This window comes from Delphinapterus leucas, chromosome 1 (assembly GCF_059928025.1).
Source record: "Delphinapterus leucas isolate spDelLeu-1000000601 "Yukka" chromosome 1, BTC_Dleu_Yukka2, whole genome shotgun sequence".
Classification (NCBI taxonomy): domain Eukaryota; kingdom Metazoa; phylum Chordata; class Mammalia; order Artiodactyla; family Monodontidae; genus Delphinapterus; species Delphinapterus leucas.
The window spans coordinates 78,203,941-78,221,465 of NC_143129.1; the positions used below are offsets into that span (position 1 = coordinate 78,203,941).

The window sequence follows — 17,525 nt, forward strand, 5'->3', positions numbered from 1 at the left end:
ACCTCCCCACCTCCTCTCTCCTGTCTTCTCTTTTGGCCATCTCTCCATCATCTCCCACCTCCTGCCCCCTTTGTTCATCCCTCCTGCTCAGGGAGAAGAGCCCTTGGAAGGCCCAGGAGGGGCTGAACTGTGGGGAGTTCTCACCACCATATGGTTGATGGAGACCCAGCAGTCGGGAGGGAAGTCCTGCAGCATGGGGACCAGGAACTGCAGACAGCCATCCCAGTGACATAGCAGCAGCATCATTCCGATGAGGTTGAAGATGCGAACCACAGCACTGGCCAGGTCATAGGTCATGTGAAAGATCTGAGGAGTCCGAGGAGGGGCTGCTGTGGACAGGAACCCCTCTCTGCCAGTACTTCTCCATTCCTGGCCTTGCAAATACTCTCTTTGAATTTCTCTCTAGCCCCGGCCCTCATGAATGTTAAAACTGTGGCTATTATTCACTCGTATAGAGTTTACAGCGTATATAGCTAATACAAAGGAGGTTGTATTACTACTCTCATCTTATAAAAAGGAAAATCGATGCCAATCATGTGCCCCAAGTCACACAGCAAGTGTCACAGCAGAGACTCAAAAAGGTCTGCTGCACAAGTTGCCCAAGTGTAGCCTGGGAAAGAGGAGAGAGGGCATTTCACAGTGTAATGTCCCCAGGGCATATATAACGATTAATGCCAGAAGTCCTCTTCCCCTCCAATAATAAAAATAATAATAGGTAATTTACTGAGAACTTACTATGTGCCAGGCACTGTTCTAGGTGCTTTACAGGTATTAACTCCTTTAATCCTTACAACCTTATCATGTGTAAGTATATTTAACATTTTCATTTTATAGAAGGGGAAACCAAGTCTCATACAGTAAACAGTAAAACTGGGATCTGACCACAAGCAATGAGATTGCAGAGCCCACACTCTGAACCACTAAACTCTGCTGCTGTCCTGAAGCTGAAACTCAAGCCTCTCCCACACTCTGCAATTCTTAACTCCTCTCCTACACCTTCCTCCCAGAGTCCAACTAACCCTCAAGTCTTTGTCCAGCAGTTGTGCTCCACCCTCCTGCACCACCACCTTCTCACCTTGAGGACCCATCCCCTGAACACTCATTCTGTCCCTGCTTCTCCTCTATCAACTTTGGAGACAGCCCTCCCTTGGAAGCCCCACCCATCTGCCCCACCCCATAAAGTCGCCAGGAGCCCCACCCATATCGCTGTCTGGAGTAGTCTGCAAGCCCCCTGCCCACCTCCCCACCCCACCTCCTCCCACTGGTGTATGTAGCGGATGAGGCGGGAAAGGCGGAGCAGCCGCAGCAGGCTGAGGATCTTGGTGAAACGCACGATGCGCAGGGCCCGAGCTGTTTTGTAGACCTCGGTGTCCAGTCGTGGCTCCAGCTCCACCACCAGGAAAATGTAATCCACAGGAATAGAGGAGATAAGATCAACCAGGAACCAGGTGCGCAGGTAGCGTGTGCGGATGGCCCGCGGTGCCAGCAGGATCTCAGCACCCTCCTCTACCACGATGCCTGTGCGGAAGTTGAGCACCAGATCCATCAGGAAGAAAGTGTCAGAGAGGACGTTGAAGACGATCCAAGGTGGGGAGTTCTCCTCCTTGAAGAAGGTGATGCCCACAGGTAGCACAATGAGGTTCCCCACCATCAGCAGGAGCATGATCAGGTCCCAGTAAAACCTAAGGTAGGGGTGGGATGGGAAGTAAGACCACAGTGATATTTCACAATGATGGTCAGCCACTAGACTAAGGGTAGATAGTCTCTCAGACAAAAGTGGGCAAGGATACAGAACAACAGAATGACCATTCACAGCTAGTGGGAGTGTAAATTGGGACCACCATTTGGAAAAATAGTTTGGAATTATCTAGTAAAGTTAAACATTTGCATCCCCTGCAACCCAGCAATTCTATTCCTAGGTATACACACATTCAAGGGAAAAACGTGCTCCAGGAGATATATACAGGGATAACAGCATTAAATCTGGAAATAATCCAAATGTCCATCAGTAGAAAAATGTAGATAAATAAGATAAACACAATAGATAGATAAATACACTATGATACACTCATACCCTGGAATATTATACAACTGTGAAATCACCCAACTGCAGTTACATTCCGCAGTACGAAGGAATCTCACAAATTTAATATTGAGAAACAAAAGGATACACACTGTATGATTCCACACATACAAAATTCAAAAATAGGCCAAACTAAACTGCGTCATTTAGGGATTCACAGAAAAGTGGTAAAACTATAAAGAAAAGTAAGAAAATGAGTACCAAAAGTTAGAATAGTGGGTTTGGGAAAGGAATGTGAGAGCAGCAGGGAGCCTTCTGGGGTATCAGCAATGTAGTCTGTCTTGACCTAGATAGTTGTTACATGTGAGTTTGCTTTACAATTATTCTTTCATATATGTGTGTGTGTGTGTGTGTGTGTGTATGTATATATATATATATCCTGCTATATACTATACTATATATATATCTACCTTATATATTCACTATACATATCTCTACTATATATATATCCCTACTAAATATACCCCTAATATGCATATATATATTCTTTATATAGTAATATATATGTAATATCCTTACTATATGTATATGATCTATGTCACTATTATTAAATATTCTTATTATTAAATATTTTTTAAGTTAAAAAAAGGTAAATACCCTGTGCTGATCTCATAGGGTTGTTGAAAAAATATGCACTGAGACAACGGATGTGACTGTGCTGTACAAGCACTATTTGGATTATGACTCACCCACTCTTTATCCCCAGATTTCTGAAGAGGTTGTTGCTTTTCCCATCTCTAGCTCTCTGTCCATTCCTAGTCTAGGACTTCATGCCTTCCCTAGCCCTCCTCAGTTTTCCCCACCCCATCTCTCCTCCCCAACACAGTTGGGCCCATAGTTCCTGTTTCTCTGCTGGGATCTGCTCCTCTGTGTCCCAGGGTGGGGATGATCTGTCCTGCCTCCCAACTGAACTACCTTTTCAGGTATGCCCCTCCCTCCTCCACAGCACCTCAGACAGTGCTGCACATACAGAGAAGCTCTATAGCAGATCCTGAGACAGCAAGGCTTGAAGCTCTGCACTCCTTTCCTCCCCTAACCTCCCTGTGCCCAATGGGACTCTGGCTGAACCCAGGCAAGGGTATGGGCAGGGGAGAGCCATACTGCTGTGGTGGAAGCTGTGAAAAGAAGAGGTCAGGAGGGAGTGAGGTGAAGCCTTCATTCAAGGAAGTTCATTGGACAATCTCAGGGTCCCAAGTAGCTATGGTGGTTTCAATTCCAGGACACACCTAGATGCAGTATCAACCCAGGACCCAGTCCCTTCTGACTCTGACTGCAAAAATCAACCCTTTCAGCCCCAGAAAGAAGTTTGGTGGTCCCCAAATCCAGGTCTCCAGGAAGCCCTTCAGACTGTGTGATTTCAATCAACAACAAATCCTGGATCCCCTCTTCTTCTCTTTCCTGGCCACTGGAGAAATCCTGTACTGTAAGCTGGGAGAGGAGAGGGAAAGACGGTTTGCCTAGCCATAGAGCATCTTCACAGCCTGACTCACAGGCAGTCACAAGCCTGGCGTGTGATGCAGGAGAGAGGACAGAAAAGAAGCACAATAATAAGGGGGTTACATGGCTTCTGGGGATACATCTGAGGGTGAAATGGGGGAGGGGAGGGAGATCCACAGGAGACTAGAAAAGGTGCACTGGTAGGGTGAGAATGAGGCAGTAAAAAGGAGGGGAATGAAAGGAAAAATGAGAGAAAGAGGAACATTTAGGGAGTGTGTATGTCTGTGGATTAAGATGATGTCTAGGTCTCCAATTGTGTTTCCAGGCCCCTGATTCACACCTCATCCTTTCTGCTCATTTAGCTCCCCAGGTTAGGTGCTTTGCATGCATCCTTGCCACATCCAGAAGCTGTCCTTCATTTCCCCCAAGGACAGGGTTGCTCTCCTCCCCTAGCGACCTTGATGTAGAGGTACAGCCTGATGGGGACTATGGAATGGCCCCACCCCCACTCTTCGTTCCTTCGGTCTGGTAGTCACCTGGGCGGTGGTCATATGGGGGGTGGCCTTGCCCCTGTGTTGCTGTCTCAAATCGCTCTGCGTCCAGGCTCTACCCTGCCGAATGCCGCCTTCAGCACCAGGGACAGCGATCAGAACTACTGTCTGGACACTCCCTCCTCCCCTTCCGCAGCGTCCCTATTTTTTCTGGTCGCCTGCCCTGCTGAACTAGGCGGGTGCTGGGGGTGGGAATGGGGACAGTGGGAAATAGCGGGGCTTGGTTTCTCCCTCAGGCTGACCCAGAGCCTCGGAACATGACAAAATTCCCCAGATCCCCAGCAAGCAGGACAGGAGGAGAGAGCAGTCCCTAATTCCAGTATTCCCTGTGGTGCAGGTAGGGTACCGGGTTCCTGAAATGGGAAATCCAGGTCTCTATTGTCCGCTTGTCCCTTCCGGCGCCCCCAGCATGAAAAGTCACCAAGGACCTCCGGCTGGTGATCCTTCACCCAAGAATTCTCGGGCTAGGTTGGGGGAAGTGACTCTGTCGGCCCAACAGGGGACCCCTGGGCCGGAAATGAAGTGTCCGTGGAGGGTGGGGCAGGCCCGGCCCCCCTGTCGCGGCCCGTGAGGGTGGGATCTGTGTCCCCCGCCCTCCCTGCCGGACCCCCAGTACCGGAAGTCGCTGTAGGGGTGGATGATCCAGGCCCCCGCTGACTTGACCCGCTCCTGCTCGATTTCCACTGCTTTGTGGCTGCCGAACACGCGAAGGGAGAACTTGTTGACCGTGGGCTGGAGCAGCGTCCCGAGCTGCCTCCTCTTGGGCTCGGGCCCGGTCCCGGGCCTGGACCCAGGGATCGGATCCGAGGCCGTGGTTGTAGACGCCGGGGCAGCAGGAGGCGCCCTCTCCAGCCCAGGGGTCGCCCCATCGCTGGCCCTAGTCGTCGGCCTCTGCTCCGCCTCCATGACGCCCGTTAGCTTACACGTTTGGCCTCCTAAACCCTGCCGCGGCCATTCGGGACCCCCGACCCCTCCCGGAGTCGGAGCGGGCGCAGCCCGGCTGACTCGGAGCGGAGGCGTAGTCGGCTGGGAACCGCCGGCGCGCGGAGAGGAGGGGGTGTGTGCGACAGACTCTCCCGCGGGCGGCGGGCGGGTTGCGATGCGCCCCCTGGCGAAAGCCGAGCGAAGGCTGGGCAGGGCGGGCGGAGGCGGGGCGGACCGAGAGCCATCCCGGGAGGGGGCGGGACCAATGTAACCTGTAACCCGAGGGACCCCCCCCCAGGCGGGCGTGGCTTAGCCAATGGGGGCGGTCCTCCAAGTATAGGAAGAGAAGGAGGGGAAACGAAGCCAGTGCCACGGAGAGGGCATGGTCTGTAGTTGAAGGGCTTTTATCCCCTGAGTGCCAGGGAGGCGGAGCCGCCTGCGAGTGGCGGGTAAACCGGATGCTGGTTGTAGCTCGTGAGGCTCGGGAGGGCGAAGAATTGGGAACCAGTGGAAGAGATGGGGAATAGCTTTTAAGATTCTTCTTACCCACTCTCACTTATGGACTTCCTGCGTTTCACTTTTTTTCTCTCAGCACTCTCCTAGGCGTACTCCTTTCTTCTGACCTCCTCCATACTGCTCCCTCTCGTATTTCATTTCCGAACTCATCTGCCAGCCCTCACCAAAAGCAATTCTGCCAGTTACTGAGTGGACGCTGAGGATACAAGGATGAACACAAAGTCCTATCCATAAAGCCAGTGCTCCTCTATGCCCGCAGATGAGACAGGTAAATTACAGTGCTATGTGATGTAAAGGGCTGTTTTGGGGGTTTTTTTGGCTGTGCTGCGCGGCTTGCGGGATCTTAGGTCCCCGACCAGGGATTGAATTGAAACCTGGGCCCTCGGCAGTGAAAGTGTAGAGTCCTAACCACTGGATCACCAGGGAGTTCCCTGAAAGTTCTTAAATATCTCAAATTCTTCCCCTCATCTCCACTTCTTATTGTCACTGCCTTATTTAAAGCCCTCAGAATTTTTTCACCTAGATTATTTCAGACGCCTCTAAACGGGTCTCTGAACTCTCTCAGGCCAATTATTTTTCCACAGTCTACCAGAGTTACCTTCCTAAATCCAAATGTAGCTATATCACTTGCTTAATGTCCTTAAAACTTCCCTATCTTCTATAGGATTACAGTTAAATTCCTTAGAATGACATACAAGGCCCTGCAAAATTTGGACCTAGTTTCAACAACCTTTATTGTGATAGTCCCTCTCTTGAAAGCCAGGAGTCCAATTCTGTTTAAATGTTTTGTTCTGCTTTGTCTCCAGACCTTTGCAAATATATTCTCTGCCTGCTATCCTTCTCCTCCAATTCACTTTCCAACAGTTGGTTCAGATGTCATCTCCTCTAGGAAACCTAATTAGAAACAAATTTATAACTCTACTTTCCCAAGCTAGGGTCTAGTCTACAGCTTTCTTAGTGACCAGGGCACCGCTGTTTATAACAGCTCTTGTCACACAGCTGCCAATATTTATTTACACGTCTTTCTCTTCCATTAGACCATCGGTCCCCAACCTTTATGGCACCAGGAACTGGTTTCTTAGAAGACAATTTTTCCACGGATGGGGGGTGGGGTGGGGGATGGTTCAGGTGGTAATGCGAGCGATGGGGGGATGGTTTAGGCAGTAGAGCGACGGGGAGCGATGGGGAGTGGCAGATGAAGCTTTGCTTGCTCCCCTCCTGCCGCTCACCTCCTGCCGTGTGGCCTGGTTTCTAACAGGCCACTGACAGGACAGGTCCATGGCCCCGAGGGTTGGGGAGGGGACCCCTGCGTTAGACTGTGAAGCTGTGAAGAACAAAAGCCTTATGCCTGCCACAATGCTGGACACATAGTGAACACTTAGTAAATGCTTGTTGAATGAATAAGTGTTCATGGAAGAGCAAGTGAACTACACTGCCCTCTTCACCCCTTAATTATTCTTCCTCTTCTAGTTTAGGAAACTTCCTAAACCATTTCTGGCCATCTGATTATCCACCATCCTGGCTTCCCTCAGATATTTTACTTGAATATAGTTATCCTCAGGTTATTTTTTTCATTTCCCTTATTATTTCTCAATTCCTTTTGTAGCGTCTCTAACTCTGCCCAGTTTGTCTCAAGGTCCTTCACTTTCCTCTTTTTTTTAATTCAGTAAATTTACACTTCTCATATATCATGTGTAAGTACGTAACATAAGGTTCTCAAAAAATTTCCCTTTCTTTGGCACCTGATTCTCCACCCCTCCATTTCTCAAACCTTTCCTCCAAGGCCATACCCCGCTCCCCCACCCACCCCGAAACGTGCGTAGCTTTTGCTCAGGAGGAAAGGTGGGAGCCATTCTTTGCTGTGGTTAGGTTGCCGAACTGTTTTAAGAAATGAATTTTCACAGGCTATGCTTGAGAATCACACCTCACCACCAAGTCTCAAAAGGTTTGCGGAGCGGCGACATTCCGTAAACAACAACCCTTTCTTTTCAACCTCCAAACCTAACAAAACAAACCACAGAAGTCTCATGGAATAGGTAAAGATCGAGGAAGGATACGGAAGGACACGAGGGGCTGGGGGGGGGCGCGGGCCTGGTAATCCCCGACAACTCTCTCCCCGCCCCCACGAACTTCCGCCCTAGCACCTCCTCCGCTCTCACGGCCTGATTGCCGCGAGCTACGCGAGGACGCGCTGGCGTGCGCGGTCCTGGGGGCGGAGCCCAGGGGTAGCTGGGAAGCGACGCAGGGCGTGCGTGCGTGCGTACGTGCTCGCTCGCGGTGGCGGCGGCGGATCGGAGAGGCCAGAGCCGGAGACCGAGCTGGGATCGGGCCCCGGGCGGGGGCGGTGCGAGCGGCGCCAAGCGGATCCTGGGGGCGGGGACGGAGCCGGGGCGGGCGGGACTGGAGCGGAGGCCGGGAACTAGGCGGGAGGTCCCAGGGTCTCGGGTTAGGGGGGTGGAGCCGCACTTCGTCGCCGCGGGGGTGCCGGGACTCCGGCCTCAGTGCCGCCGCCATCACGGACTTCCTGTGGGACAAGCGCACGGGCCTCGCCGCCAGAACGGTGAGCGCGCGGGCTGGCGGGCCGCGGGGCCGCGCGGAAAGATGGCGACCTCAGGGCGGGCGGGAAGAAGATTGGATTGGGGGCAAGGGGTCTGGGCGAAATTAGGAGAGGGGGAGGGCTGAGAACTGGAAAGTGGCAGAGGTGAGGAGTAGGAAGATGAGATGGAAGGTCGACCTGCCCTAGGTGTATTCTGGAAGACAGGTGGGGAAGTTGGGAGGGATCAAAGTAGGGGAAGGGGTGATGAAGTACGGATAGGAGTGGTTCCAGAGATGAGAAAGAGCAGAATATCAAAGTTGGACCAAAACCGGAGAGGGGAAAGACACCACCGTGTCACTTGGAGGATATGGAAAGAGTTTTACCCTAGGAGTTATTTCTGAGTGAGAAAGAGAAAAAAAGATGCACAAGTTGAGAAAGGTTGCAGGCTGGAGATCCTTGGGGGAATATGGAGAAGGACAGCCAGTGAGGGACTTTGGTGGCAGTATGTATATGGTGAGATGACATTTGTGTGGCTGTGCTAAGCAAGGTTGGATTACCTGGGAGAGTCTTGTGCTTGCACCTTCTTGGTTTCCTACAAGCCCTGTTAGGCCAGGAATGAATCAAATGCCACCCTCCTCAATTTGAGAAGTAGCTCAGAATGGGAGCCAGATGTTGGAGTCATGCCTTTTCCACACCTAATCCTACCCCACCGAACAAGACTTCTGTCCCTGGGCCTATTTAATTGCTTTCTGCCCTCCTCTTCTCATCTTCCTGGATTGTGACAGTGATGACCCTCTGATTCTTTCCTTGAAGTAAAAAAAGGATTTGTGCACCATGCCATTCCAATTCCAATAACCAGAAGGTGGCCAGCTTTTAGCCAACTGGTGCTGATATTAATTAAAAACCAGTTATTCTGTACTTAGTAAGCACAAAAGGGGAGGGGCTGGATGGGAAGTTGACTGCAGCTTGGAGCCATATGTATTTAAAACCACTCAAGGGGGATTTGGCCAGTGATGTGAGAAATGATTAAGATAGTTCAAGGGGCCAGACCCAGATCCCTGTAACTTGCTTATATTTGGTTTATACAACTATATGTAGAAACCTGGGAAACTGGATTCCTGCCTTCAGGACATGGATGGCCTATTTGGGGAGATAAGATACACTTTTAATGATTGTAAAACATTTGTGATAATAGTCTGTAGTAAAGCATTATTTTGTTGAGTTATGAGGAACTTAGCATGGCACAGATCTATCCTAGATACCAGCCAATGATGAACTGTTGCAGTCTTCTTCAGTTACACAGTCTCAACTGTAATGAGCTGTGGCCCAGACCTGAATGTCTTCATGAAGGCATGTTTGAGGAAAATCAGAATAGAACAATGAGCTGAGTGTGGGGGGAGATTCCTAAAGTTTTTAGCTAGAGTTAGTAGGTGAATATATATACTCCATTAAGGAGGAATTGTAAGCACAGAGGAAGACTGAGGAAGTTGTGAATGGTTAAAAAAAAAGTAGAAATTGAAGAGCAGAAAGCAGCTTAGCATCTCTGGAGCAGCCAGTCCTTGGAGGGGACTTCTGAAAACTCAGAACTCGCCCCACTATTGCTACTTTTCCTTCCCTTCCAGATGCCTCATCCTCGAAGGTACCACTCTTCAGAGAGAGGCAGCCGGGGGAGTTACCACGAACACTATCGGAGCCGAAAGCATAAGAGACGAAGAAGCCGCTCCTGGTCAAGCAGCAGTGACCGGACACGGCGGCGCCGACGAGAAGACAGCTACCATGTCCGTTCCCGGAGGTGAGCCTTCAGGAAGAGAAACTCACACTTGGCCCACTCACTTATTCGTTTATTCAACAAAGATTTATTGGTTTCAAGCTAAGTAGCTGGTGGAAGGTGATGCTCAAAACGGATAACAAAATAACCCATTTACACTGTGGTGTTAAGAGTCTTATCGTAGAGGAAGTATATAGTAAGGGGCTGAGGAAGCATCCAACAGGTTTGGTCGGCAAGATGTGTAGTTCAAGGAAAACGTCCCAGAGAATGTGACATCTAAGCTTGTCTGAAAGACGAGAGAAGTGTCCCAGACAAAGGGAAAGCAAGTGCAAAGGACTAGGGCCTAGAGGTAACTAATGAGCTAATAGACAAGACAAAGTAAGGCCTCCATGGTTTTAATAACTTAGCAGCATGTTCAGTGGGAGGGATGGGTTAGGGATAGTTTGGAGCAAAGCTGGATATCAGTCAGGAATAGCTCAAAAAAGAAATGGCTCTTTATTCCATTACATCACTGGAGGGGAAGAGGAGGCCCTCAGGGAGTTGTTCTGCCGGTGTTTTCAGAGGTTTTGGTGATGTGCAGGTGCGGACATCCTCCTCTGTGCTTAGTTACTTCACTGCCCTGGGCCTTGGTCCTCACAGAGAGACTTGAGTGTGTGAGAGCAACTTTTCTAGCGATACACCTTGTCCTCGGTGAGGGAGGACCTTGTTACATGGTGCCTGAACAGATGCACTTAATGGGTGTTTGTTGTCCAACAGCAGCTATGATGATCGTTCATCCGACCGGAGGGCGTATGACCGGCGATACTGTGGCAGCTACAGGCGCAACGACTACAGCCGGGATCGGGGAGAAGCCTACTATGACACAGACTACCGGCATTCCTACGAATATCATCGGGAGAACAGCAGTTACCGCAGCCAGCGCAGCAGCCGTAGGAAGCACAGACGGCGGAGGCGGCGCAGCCGGACATTCAGCCGCTCATCTTCGGTGAGTGTCAGCCCAGGCCCTTCCTCTCCCCACTCTTCTTCAGCCCTCTGGGACCCTGGTAAGTGAGAAGTATCCTTGTTCTCATCTGAGCATTTGGGGCATGAACACTAAGGTGGGCACTGAGTTTGTCTACTCTCTTGGAAGCTCTCCGACTCTTGGAGGGCCCTGGAATCTGCTTTGGAGATTGATGGGCACAGAGCATTTGTGAACCCCAGTGCCCTCCCTGGCATGCTGGGCTTATTGTGTTGGGAGCAGCTCCTCCACCCCCCAAGGCCTCCACTTTCTAATGGGGACCTTGCTTGTGAACTGCCTTTCTCCCCCATGGACTCCATGGCCCCGTCAGCAGGTGGGCTTGGGTGGGGGCAAGGGGAGACCTGTGTCCGCCTGGAAGGGCATCGTGTAGAGCATGGGGTTGTGGGTGACATTGGCAACGACACCACTTCTCTGCTCTGCCCGTGCCTCTCCCCGTTCCCATTTTGGGTTTGGGGACTTGGGATTACGCGCCGCTCTCTCTTCTCACCCCGATCCGCCTTACTGCATCTGACGTGTTCCCTTCCACTGTCCCCCATCATCGTCTGTCCCCCCTGGCTGGGCGCCTGTGACCGGTGACCCCTCCACCACCCACCCCGCCTCCCTCCGGCCCCCGCTCCGACACCTGGCTTGCTCCGACCCCCCCCGCCCCCCGACAGCAGCACAGCAGCCGGAGAGCCAAGAGTGTAGAGGACGACGCTGAGGGCCACCTCATCTACCACGTCGGGGACTGGCTACAAGAGCGATGTACAAGCCAAATCGTAACAATCCTATAGCCTGTAATGGTCCCATAGCCATCCTAACGTCCCAAGCCAACCCAAGTCACAGCCTCTTTTGCCTTTTCTCAGTGGTGTTGTTTATCTGGGTGGTTTGAGTTGCTGTTGAGAATTGACCTCTGCTGTCCACTCCCAGCTCTCATGGCCCCTGGGTTAAAGGTGGTGGGAATCATGCAGGGGTTTTCTTCCCCTGTGACCATCTGTATCTGTTCCCCCTTCCTTCATCTCCTCACCCCAGGTTGCTGTACCCTTTTTTCTTCGAACTCAGCTCATTCCCCACCTTCTCTCCCTCCCTCTCCCCGACCCTGCTCTTTTTCATTTCAGATGAAATTGTAAGCACCTTGGGAGAGGGGACCTTCGGCCGAGTTGTACAATGTGTTGACCATCGCAGGTAACTGTCAGCCCCCCTCTGTACTCCACACCTGGTAGCCATAAAGAGATAGTGAGGGTTATCTGGGGCTTTTTTGCTAATGAACCATAGGTAGGATATCTTAATCCCCAGGCAGCCCTGTTCAGTCTGAGATGTTCTTGAGATTCCAGCAAAACCCTCTCCTGCCATCCTATAGGGGCGGAGCTCGAGTTGCCCTGAAGATCATTAAAAATGTGGAAAAGTACAAGGAAGCAGCTCGACTTGAAATCAATGTGCTGGAGAAAATCAATGAGAAGGACCCTGACAACAAGAAGTAAGTGAGGGAAGGAGTATGTGGGGAGTCTGAGAGGCTCCACCCCTACACAGGAAAACCTTCCCGACCTGGACTAGACAGGCAGGGGAGTTGTAGACCTTCTCATCCATCCATCTTTTGTTCATCATCTTAGAGTAGTAGAACATTAGGGCAGGAAGGGAGGGTCTGTGACATTCTCTAATCCTTTCCCCTTGTTTTCAGGGCAGTTAGATTGCTCTGAAGTTTGGCTCCGACCCAAGATGGCCTCAGTAGGGATATGCCCTGGAAATGGCCCTGAGACTGAGAATCAACATTTTCATCAAAAAATTAGTTGTGCTTTTAATACCTAGAACTATGCTAATGAAGCCACAGACATTTATGTGTAATTTTTCTGATCACACACATTCCATAATCCAAATGTAGAATAAGAGTATTAAGCAAAGACATAAGTAGGTATAAACATGGGCCCAATGATGGCTGATGGTGAGTGAATTTCAGGAGCGGGAGTTGGGGTCAGAATGCAGAAGAGGCAGTTTGACAATTTACGGTCCACACTGAAGCCTGGCGCTTGGCAGCTCCTCAGCAAGTAGAACTTTTTTTAACTATTTAAAACGTTGCAGGAAAATGGTTTGAAGTTTCACAGGTAGTACTTCTCTCCTTGGGTCTGCCAGAAAGGCCATTGTGTAGCTGAACTGCATTTTCTTGGTGATAATAGCTGGCATGTTTTTATACAAGTATGTGGAATCAACAGCTATGCAGTCCCTCTTTGTTGGAGGGGTGGTGGGCAGATGGGAGCTCATCAGACATCCCCCTTCCCCCATCTCTCTTCCCAGCCTCTGTGTCCAGATGTTTGACTGGTTTGACTACCATGGCCACATGTGTATCTCCTTTGAGCTTCTGGGCCTTAGCACCTTCGATTTCCTCAAAGACAACAACTACCTGCCCTACCCCATCCACCAAGTGCGCCACATGGCCTTCCAGCTGTGCCAGGCCGTCAAGTGTGAGTGGGGCGGGCCGAGGTGGACTCTGGGGCAGCCCCTCCCTCCATTGGACCTCTTCTGTCTCAGTTGTGCACTGCTGAAGCCCCTAAACAGTCAACTCAATTATCTGCAGCTCTTTTATTCACTATCATGTTGACATCTCTTTCTCTTCTGACTTAACTCCTTCACTGATGTCCTTACCATCACTGATTACTCTTACTCCACATTCAACCTAGCAGGAGCTGGAAGAGAAAGTGTTTGAAGTCAAAGCACCTAATTACCTCTTTTTTCCTTTATTCCCCTTCCTTGGGAAAGTTGAAGTCAGGCAGCAAGCACAAAGAGACAAAAAGATTCCTCGAGCTAGAGGTTTACATTTGTCTGAGCTGAGAATGCTCTCTGTTCCCAGCAAACCAGGCGGGAGCAGGGAGTAGTGCACCCAAGGGGCCAGGTAGGGACTAGTACGTACTTCCTCCTGAGTCTTCATAACAGTACAGTTTCACAGAGTTGAATTCACAGGAGTCAGATAGACACATGTCAAAGTCAGTGCAAAAATGCAACCCATAGGGACTTCCGTGGCAGTCCAGTGGTTAAGACTCCATTCTTCCACTGCAGGGGGTGCGGGTTCGATCCCTGGTTGGGGAACTAAGATCCCGCATGTCACTTGGTGTGGCAAAAAAAAAAAAAAAAAAAAAACCAACCCGTAGCAAGCCATCTTTATACATTGGTTGAGAAGTACATGTATATCTGATGTTAATAAGTGTAGGGCTTCTGACATGGATGGACCTAGAAACTGTCATACAGAGTGAAGTAAGTCAGAAGGAGAAAAACAAATACTGTATATTAATGCATATATGTGGAATCTAGAAAATGGTACAGATGAACCAGTTTGCAGGGCAGAAATGGAGACACAGATGTAGAGAACAAACGTATGGACACCAAAGGGGGAAAGTGGCAGGGGTGGTGGTGGTGGGATGAATTGGGAGATTGGGATTGACATATATACACTAATGTGTATAAAACAGATAACTAATAAGAACCTGCTGTATAAAAAATAAATAAAATTCAAAAATAAGTACAGGGCTTCTTAGACTAGGCATTTCATTTGGATGTAGAGCAGAAAGCAGCTTAGTGCTTCTGGACCTGCCTTCTCACCAGCTTTGAGATAGGTGACCAAGCCTGGGGTCAGCTGGTACCAGTTAGCTCTGGCCACCTGGACCAACCCTGACCTGGCCTTCTCCTCTGCAGTCCTCCATGATAACAAGCTGACACATACGGACCTCAAGCCTGAAAATATTTTGTTTGTGAATTCAGACTACGAACTCACCTACAACCTAGAGAAGGTAAGATGGACAGGGTCCACCCCTTGGCGAGTGGGCACAGGTGGCCATGCCACTTTGCCTTTCTCTTAGCCCTTTCTGTCCTCCCTTTTACTTCTTTCTCCCACATTTTCTGCTCTGGCTCTGACTGAGTAAAACTGCAGTACCAGAATAGATGGAAGGGGAGAGATACAAGACTTAAATTGGAAGAGAATTTGGAAAAAGAACCTCAGTTAACTTCCCAGTAGAGTGAAAATGCTTTCAAGGTTCTTGGTTTGGGCTTCCTTTTCTTTCTGTAAGGAAAGCTCATCTCCACTGACTAACTGGAGATCATGGAGATCTCAGCTAAGGAAGCTATTCCTCACTTTGCTACCTGCTATATATTTTGAGAAATACTGTACACTAGTCACCTGGGTATACTCTTCAGATGCATAGAGACTTGTATGCTATTCCAGTTATTCCTAAATCTTCTTCCTCTCCCACTCCTAAAGTAGTCTGCTGGCTGTGGGGGCGGCTGTAAAGCAGAAGGCATGTGTGAGAGCAGGCAGGAGGTCAAAGTTGTTTTTTTAAGGCTTAGAAGTACTTTAGAGAATAGTGGTAGAAGCTCGGTCTGTCCATTCTCAGTCTCGGTGCAGAGGTTCATGTTCTTCCTGCTTTGCTCCTAGAAGCGAGATGAGCGCAGTGTGAAGAGCACAGCTGTGCGGGTGGTAGACTTTGGCAGTGCCACCTTTGACCATGAACACCATAGTACCATTGTCTCCACCCGCCATTACCGAGCACCGGAGGTCATTCTCGGTAAGGGGGGAAGGACAAGGTTGTCCAAGTATGTGAGGGGGTGTGGTGGTGAGGATAGGGCCCCCTGAGCCTCATAGTACCTTTTCCTTCCCATTCCTACCCAGAGTTGGGCTGGTCTCAGCCTTGTGATGTGTGGAGTATAGGCTGCATCATCTTCGAATACTATGTTGGCTTCACCCTCTTCCAAGTAAGTGGTGGGGTGTTTTATATGACCACTAGGTATTCTACCTAATTTCCTTGTCTGCTGAGGAGCTGCCTGCTCACTCCACATTGCTTATCTTCTTGGCGGCTAGACCTCAGCATCCCCTCTCGGTCCCATGCTCAGTTCTGTCTTTGTTTCCCAGACCCATGACAACAGAGAACATCTAGCCATGATGGAAAGGATCTTGGGTCCTATCCCTTCCCGGATGATCCGAAAGACAAGGTGAACCTCGAGTGGGAGGGACTTAACCCTTTTCCTTTTCTCTCCACAAAATTGGTCTCTATCACATCATTTTCTTTTTTCTTTGACACCTGCCCTCCCCTCAGCTACTCTTGAGATGAGGGAATAAGGGAATCATCCCACAACAAGAGGAACCTCCTGATTCCTCAACTTCCCCCTTCCCCTCTAGGAAGCAGAAATATTTTTATCGGGGTCGCCTGGATTGGGATGAGAACACATCAGCTGGGCGCTACGTTCGAGAAAACTGCAAACCACTTCGGGTGAGCCGGGCTGGGAATAAATTGTGCCCACCACCCAGAGGTCACTTCCTTCTTAAGGTGTTTTGCCCCTGGAATGCATTTCACAAGCAGAGGGTTAGGAAAGAAGGGGAGGAAAACTGAAAGAAGACATCTTTTGTTGATAGAAGAGAGATAAGAGGGAGTGGTTTTATGGAGGGAATGAGGTTAGACAGCCATGTTTTTCTTGAGCCAACCAGAGATGAAAGCAATGTCCTGGATTCTTTAGGTCAGGCAAAAAAGAATAAACTACCTTTGAAGAGGTTACATTTTATTGACGAGCTAAAGAAGATTCATGAAGTTGACAAGGATATACAAGTAGAACTTTCAAAGAGTATGAAGGAATAATTGTGCTAGTGGGAAGGTAGGGTGAGCTGTGACATCAGAAATGGTCACGGTGTGGTCATTCATAATGGTAGCAAGCAGAGCTGTGGTCCTTCAGGATTGAAATCTAGGGCCTTGAAGAACGCAGGGTTTGTAAGGCATCGTGCCTCACCTTTTTCCTGCCCTCCACCACCAGCGGTATCTGACCTCAGAGGCAGAGGAACACCACCAGCTCTTCGATCTGATTGAAAGCATGCTAGAGTATGAACCTGCTAAGCGGCTGACCTTGGGCGAAGCCCTTCAACACCCTTTCTTCGCCCGCCTTCGGGCTGAGCCACCTAACGCCAAGTTGTGGGACTCCAGTCGGGATATCAGTCGGTGACGATCAGGCCCTGGGCCCCTCTGCCACTCTAACAGCAGTGGGTGTCCAGTCCAGGACACTGGTGCTTTTTTATACAAGAGAACAGAGCCGGAGCCCACTTCTTCCTACTGGCTCCCTATGTACCTGTGAATATGTGAAATAGTGTAAATATGAAAGAACTTGGACCTATCGCTTCAACCCCTGCCTTGTACATAATGCTATTCCGTCTCACACTCTTCCCACCCTCACTTGCCCCTTCACAGATGAGTTGGATGGGGGCAGAATGAGGTAACCAGATGGCATCTATCCCATGTTTTATAAGGAATTTTGTACAGTCTTTGTGAAATAAAATGACGTGCTTCATCTGACCCCCATCCCTGGAATTTGAGGTTTGGGGATGCTGGGGTGGAGGGATGAGAAGATTGGCAACGAAGGGAGCCCCATCTTATCCTCTAAAGTTAACTGTAGTCAGGTTACCAGTTTACCTGTCCAGTTTGTCTCGGGAGGAGAATGATGGGTGGGTAACATTTCTTGACGGTGAGAAGGGTTATCTGCAATGATATAGTTTGGGAAGGAGGTTTGATTACTGTAGCTCTTAGGCTGGGCCCCAGGATAGAGCCAGAAATCCAGATAAAAAAATTTGCTCAACTGGGTTCCTGGGAGACTACCACCACCGGTCGGAAGACCCCGGTCGTATGTCTCGGAAGACTAGGAGGGACCGGGATTCTGACGCGAGGCCTGCTGGGAGGTGTAGTTCGTTAATT

The 17,525-nt window shown here is 49.9% G+C and overlaps 2 protein-coding genes across 8 annotated transcripts in view; one reads left to right on the forward strand and one right to left on the reverse strand.

Annotated features, from left to right (window-relative positions):
* Positions 1-7,656, reverse strand: part of HCN3 (hyperpolarization activated cyclic nucleotide gated potassium channel 3) — a 15,040-nt gene extending 7,384 nt beyond the window's left edge. Inside the window, exons 1-3 of the mRNA XM_022559293.3 lie at positions 4,688-7,656; positions 1,253-1,682; positions 145-306 (exon numbers count right to left, since the gene is read on the reverse strand). Coding sequence (XP_022415001.1) covers positions 145-306; positions 1,253-1,682; positions 4,688-4,977 — 882 coding nt within the window. The 5' untranslated portion in view covers positions 4,978-7,656. The remainder of the gene's footprint in view (positions 1-144; positions 307-1,252; positions 1,683-4,687) is intronic.
* On the forward strand, positions 5,466-17,129 carry CLK2 (CDC like kinase 2). 7 transcript variants are annotated; one of them, XM_022559301.3, is made up of 13 exons: positions 5,469-5,779; positions 9,670-9,839; positions 10,575-10,800; positions 11,493-11,577; positions 11,931-11,997; positions 12,173-12,289; positions 13,102-13,268; positions 14,494-14,588; positions 15,230-15,359; positions 15,464-15,546; positions 15,704-15,783; positions 15,971-16,061; positions 16,597-17,129. In XM_022559301.3, the coding sequence occupies exons 1-13, from the start codon at positions 5,771-5,773 to the stop codon at positions 16,780-16,782; spliced, it is 1,506 nt and encodes a 501-aa protein (XP_022415009.1). In that variant the 5' UTR covers positions 5,469-5,770; the 3' UTR covers positions 16,783-17,129. The 7 variants fall into 7 exon arrangements, with proteins under 7 accessions (XP_089770338.1, XP_022415009.1, XP_022415008.1 ...); XM_022559300.3 differs by having other exon boundaries at positions 5,470-5,779; positions 11,490-11,577; XM_022559298.3 differs by having other exon boundaries at positions 5,472-5,779; positions 10,572-10,800; positions 11,490-11,577.
* The last annotated feature ends 396 nt before the right edge of the window (positions 17,130-17,525 follow it).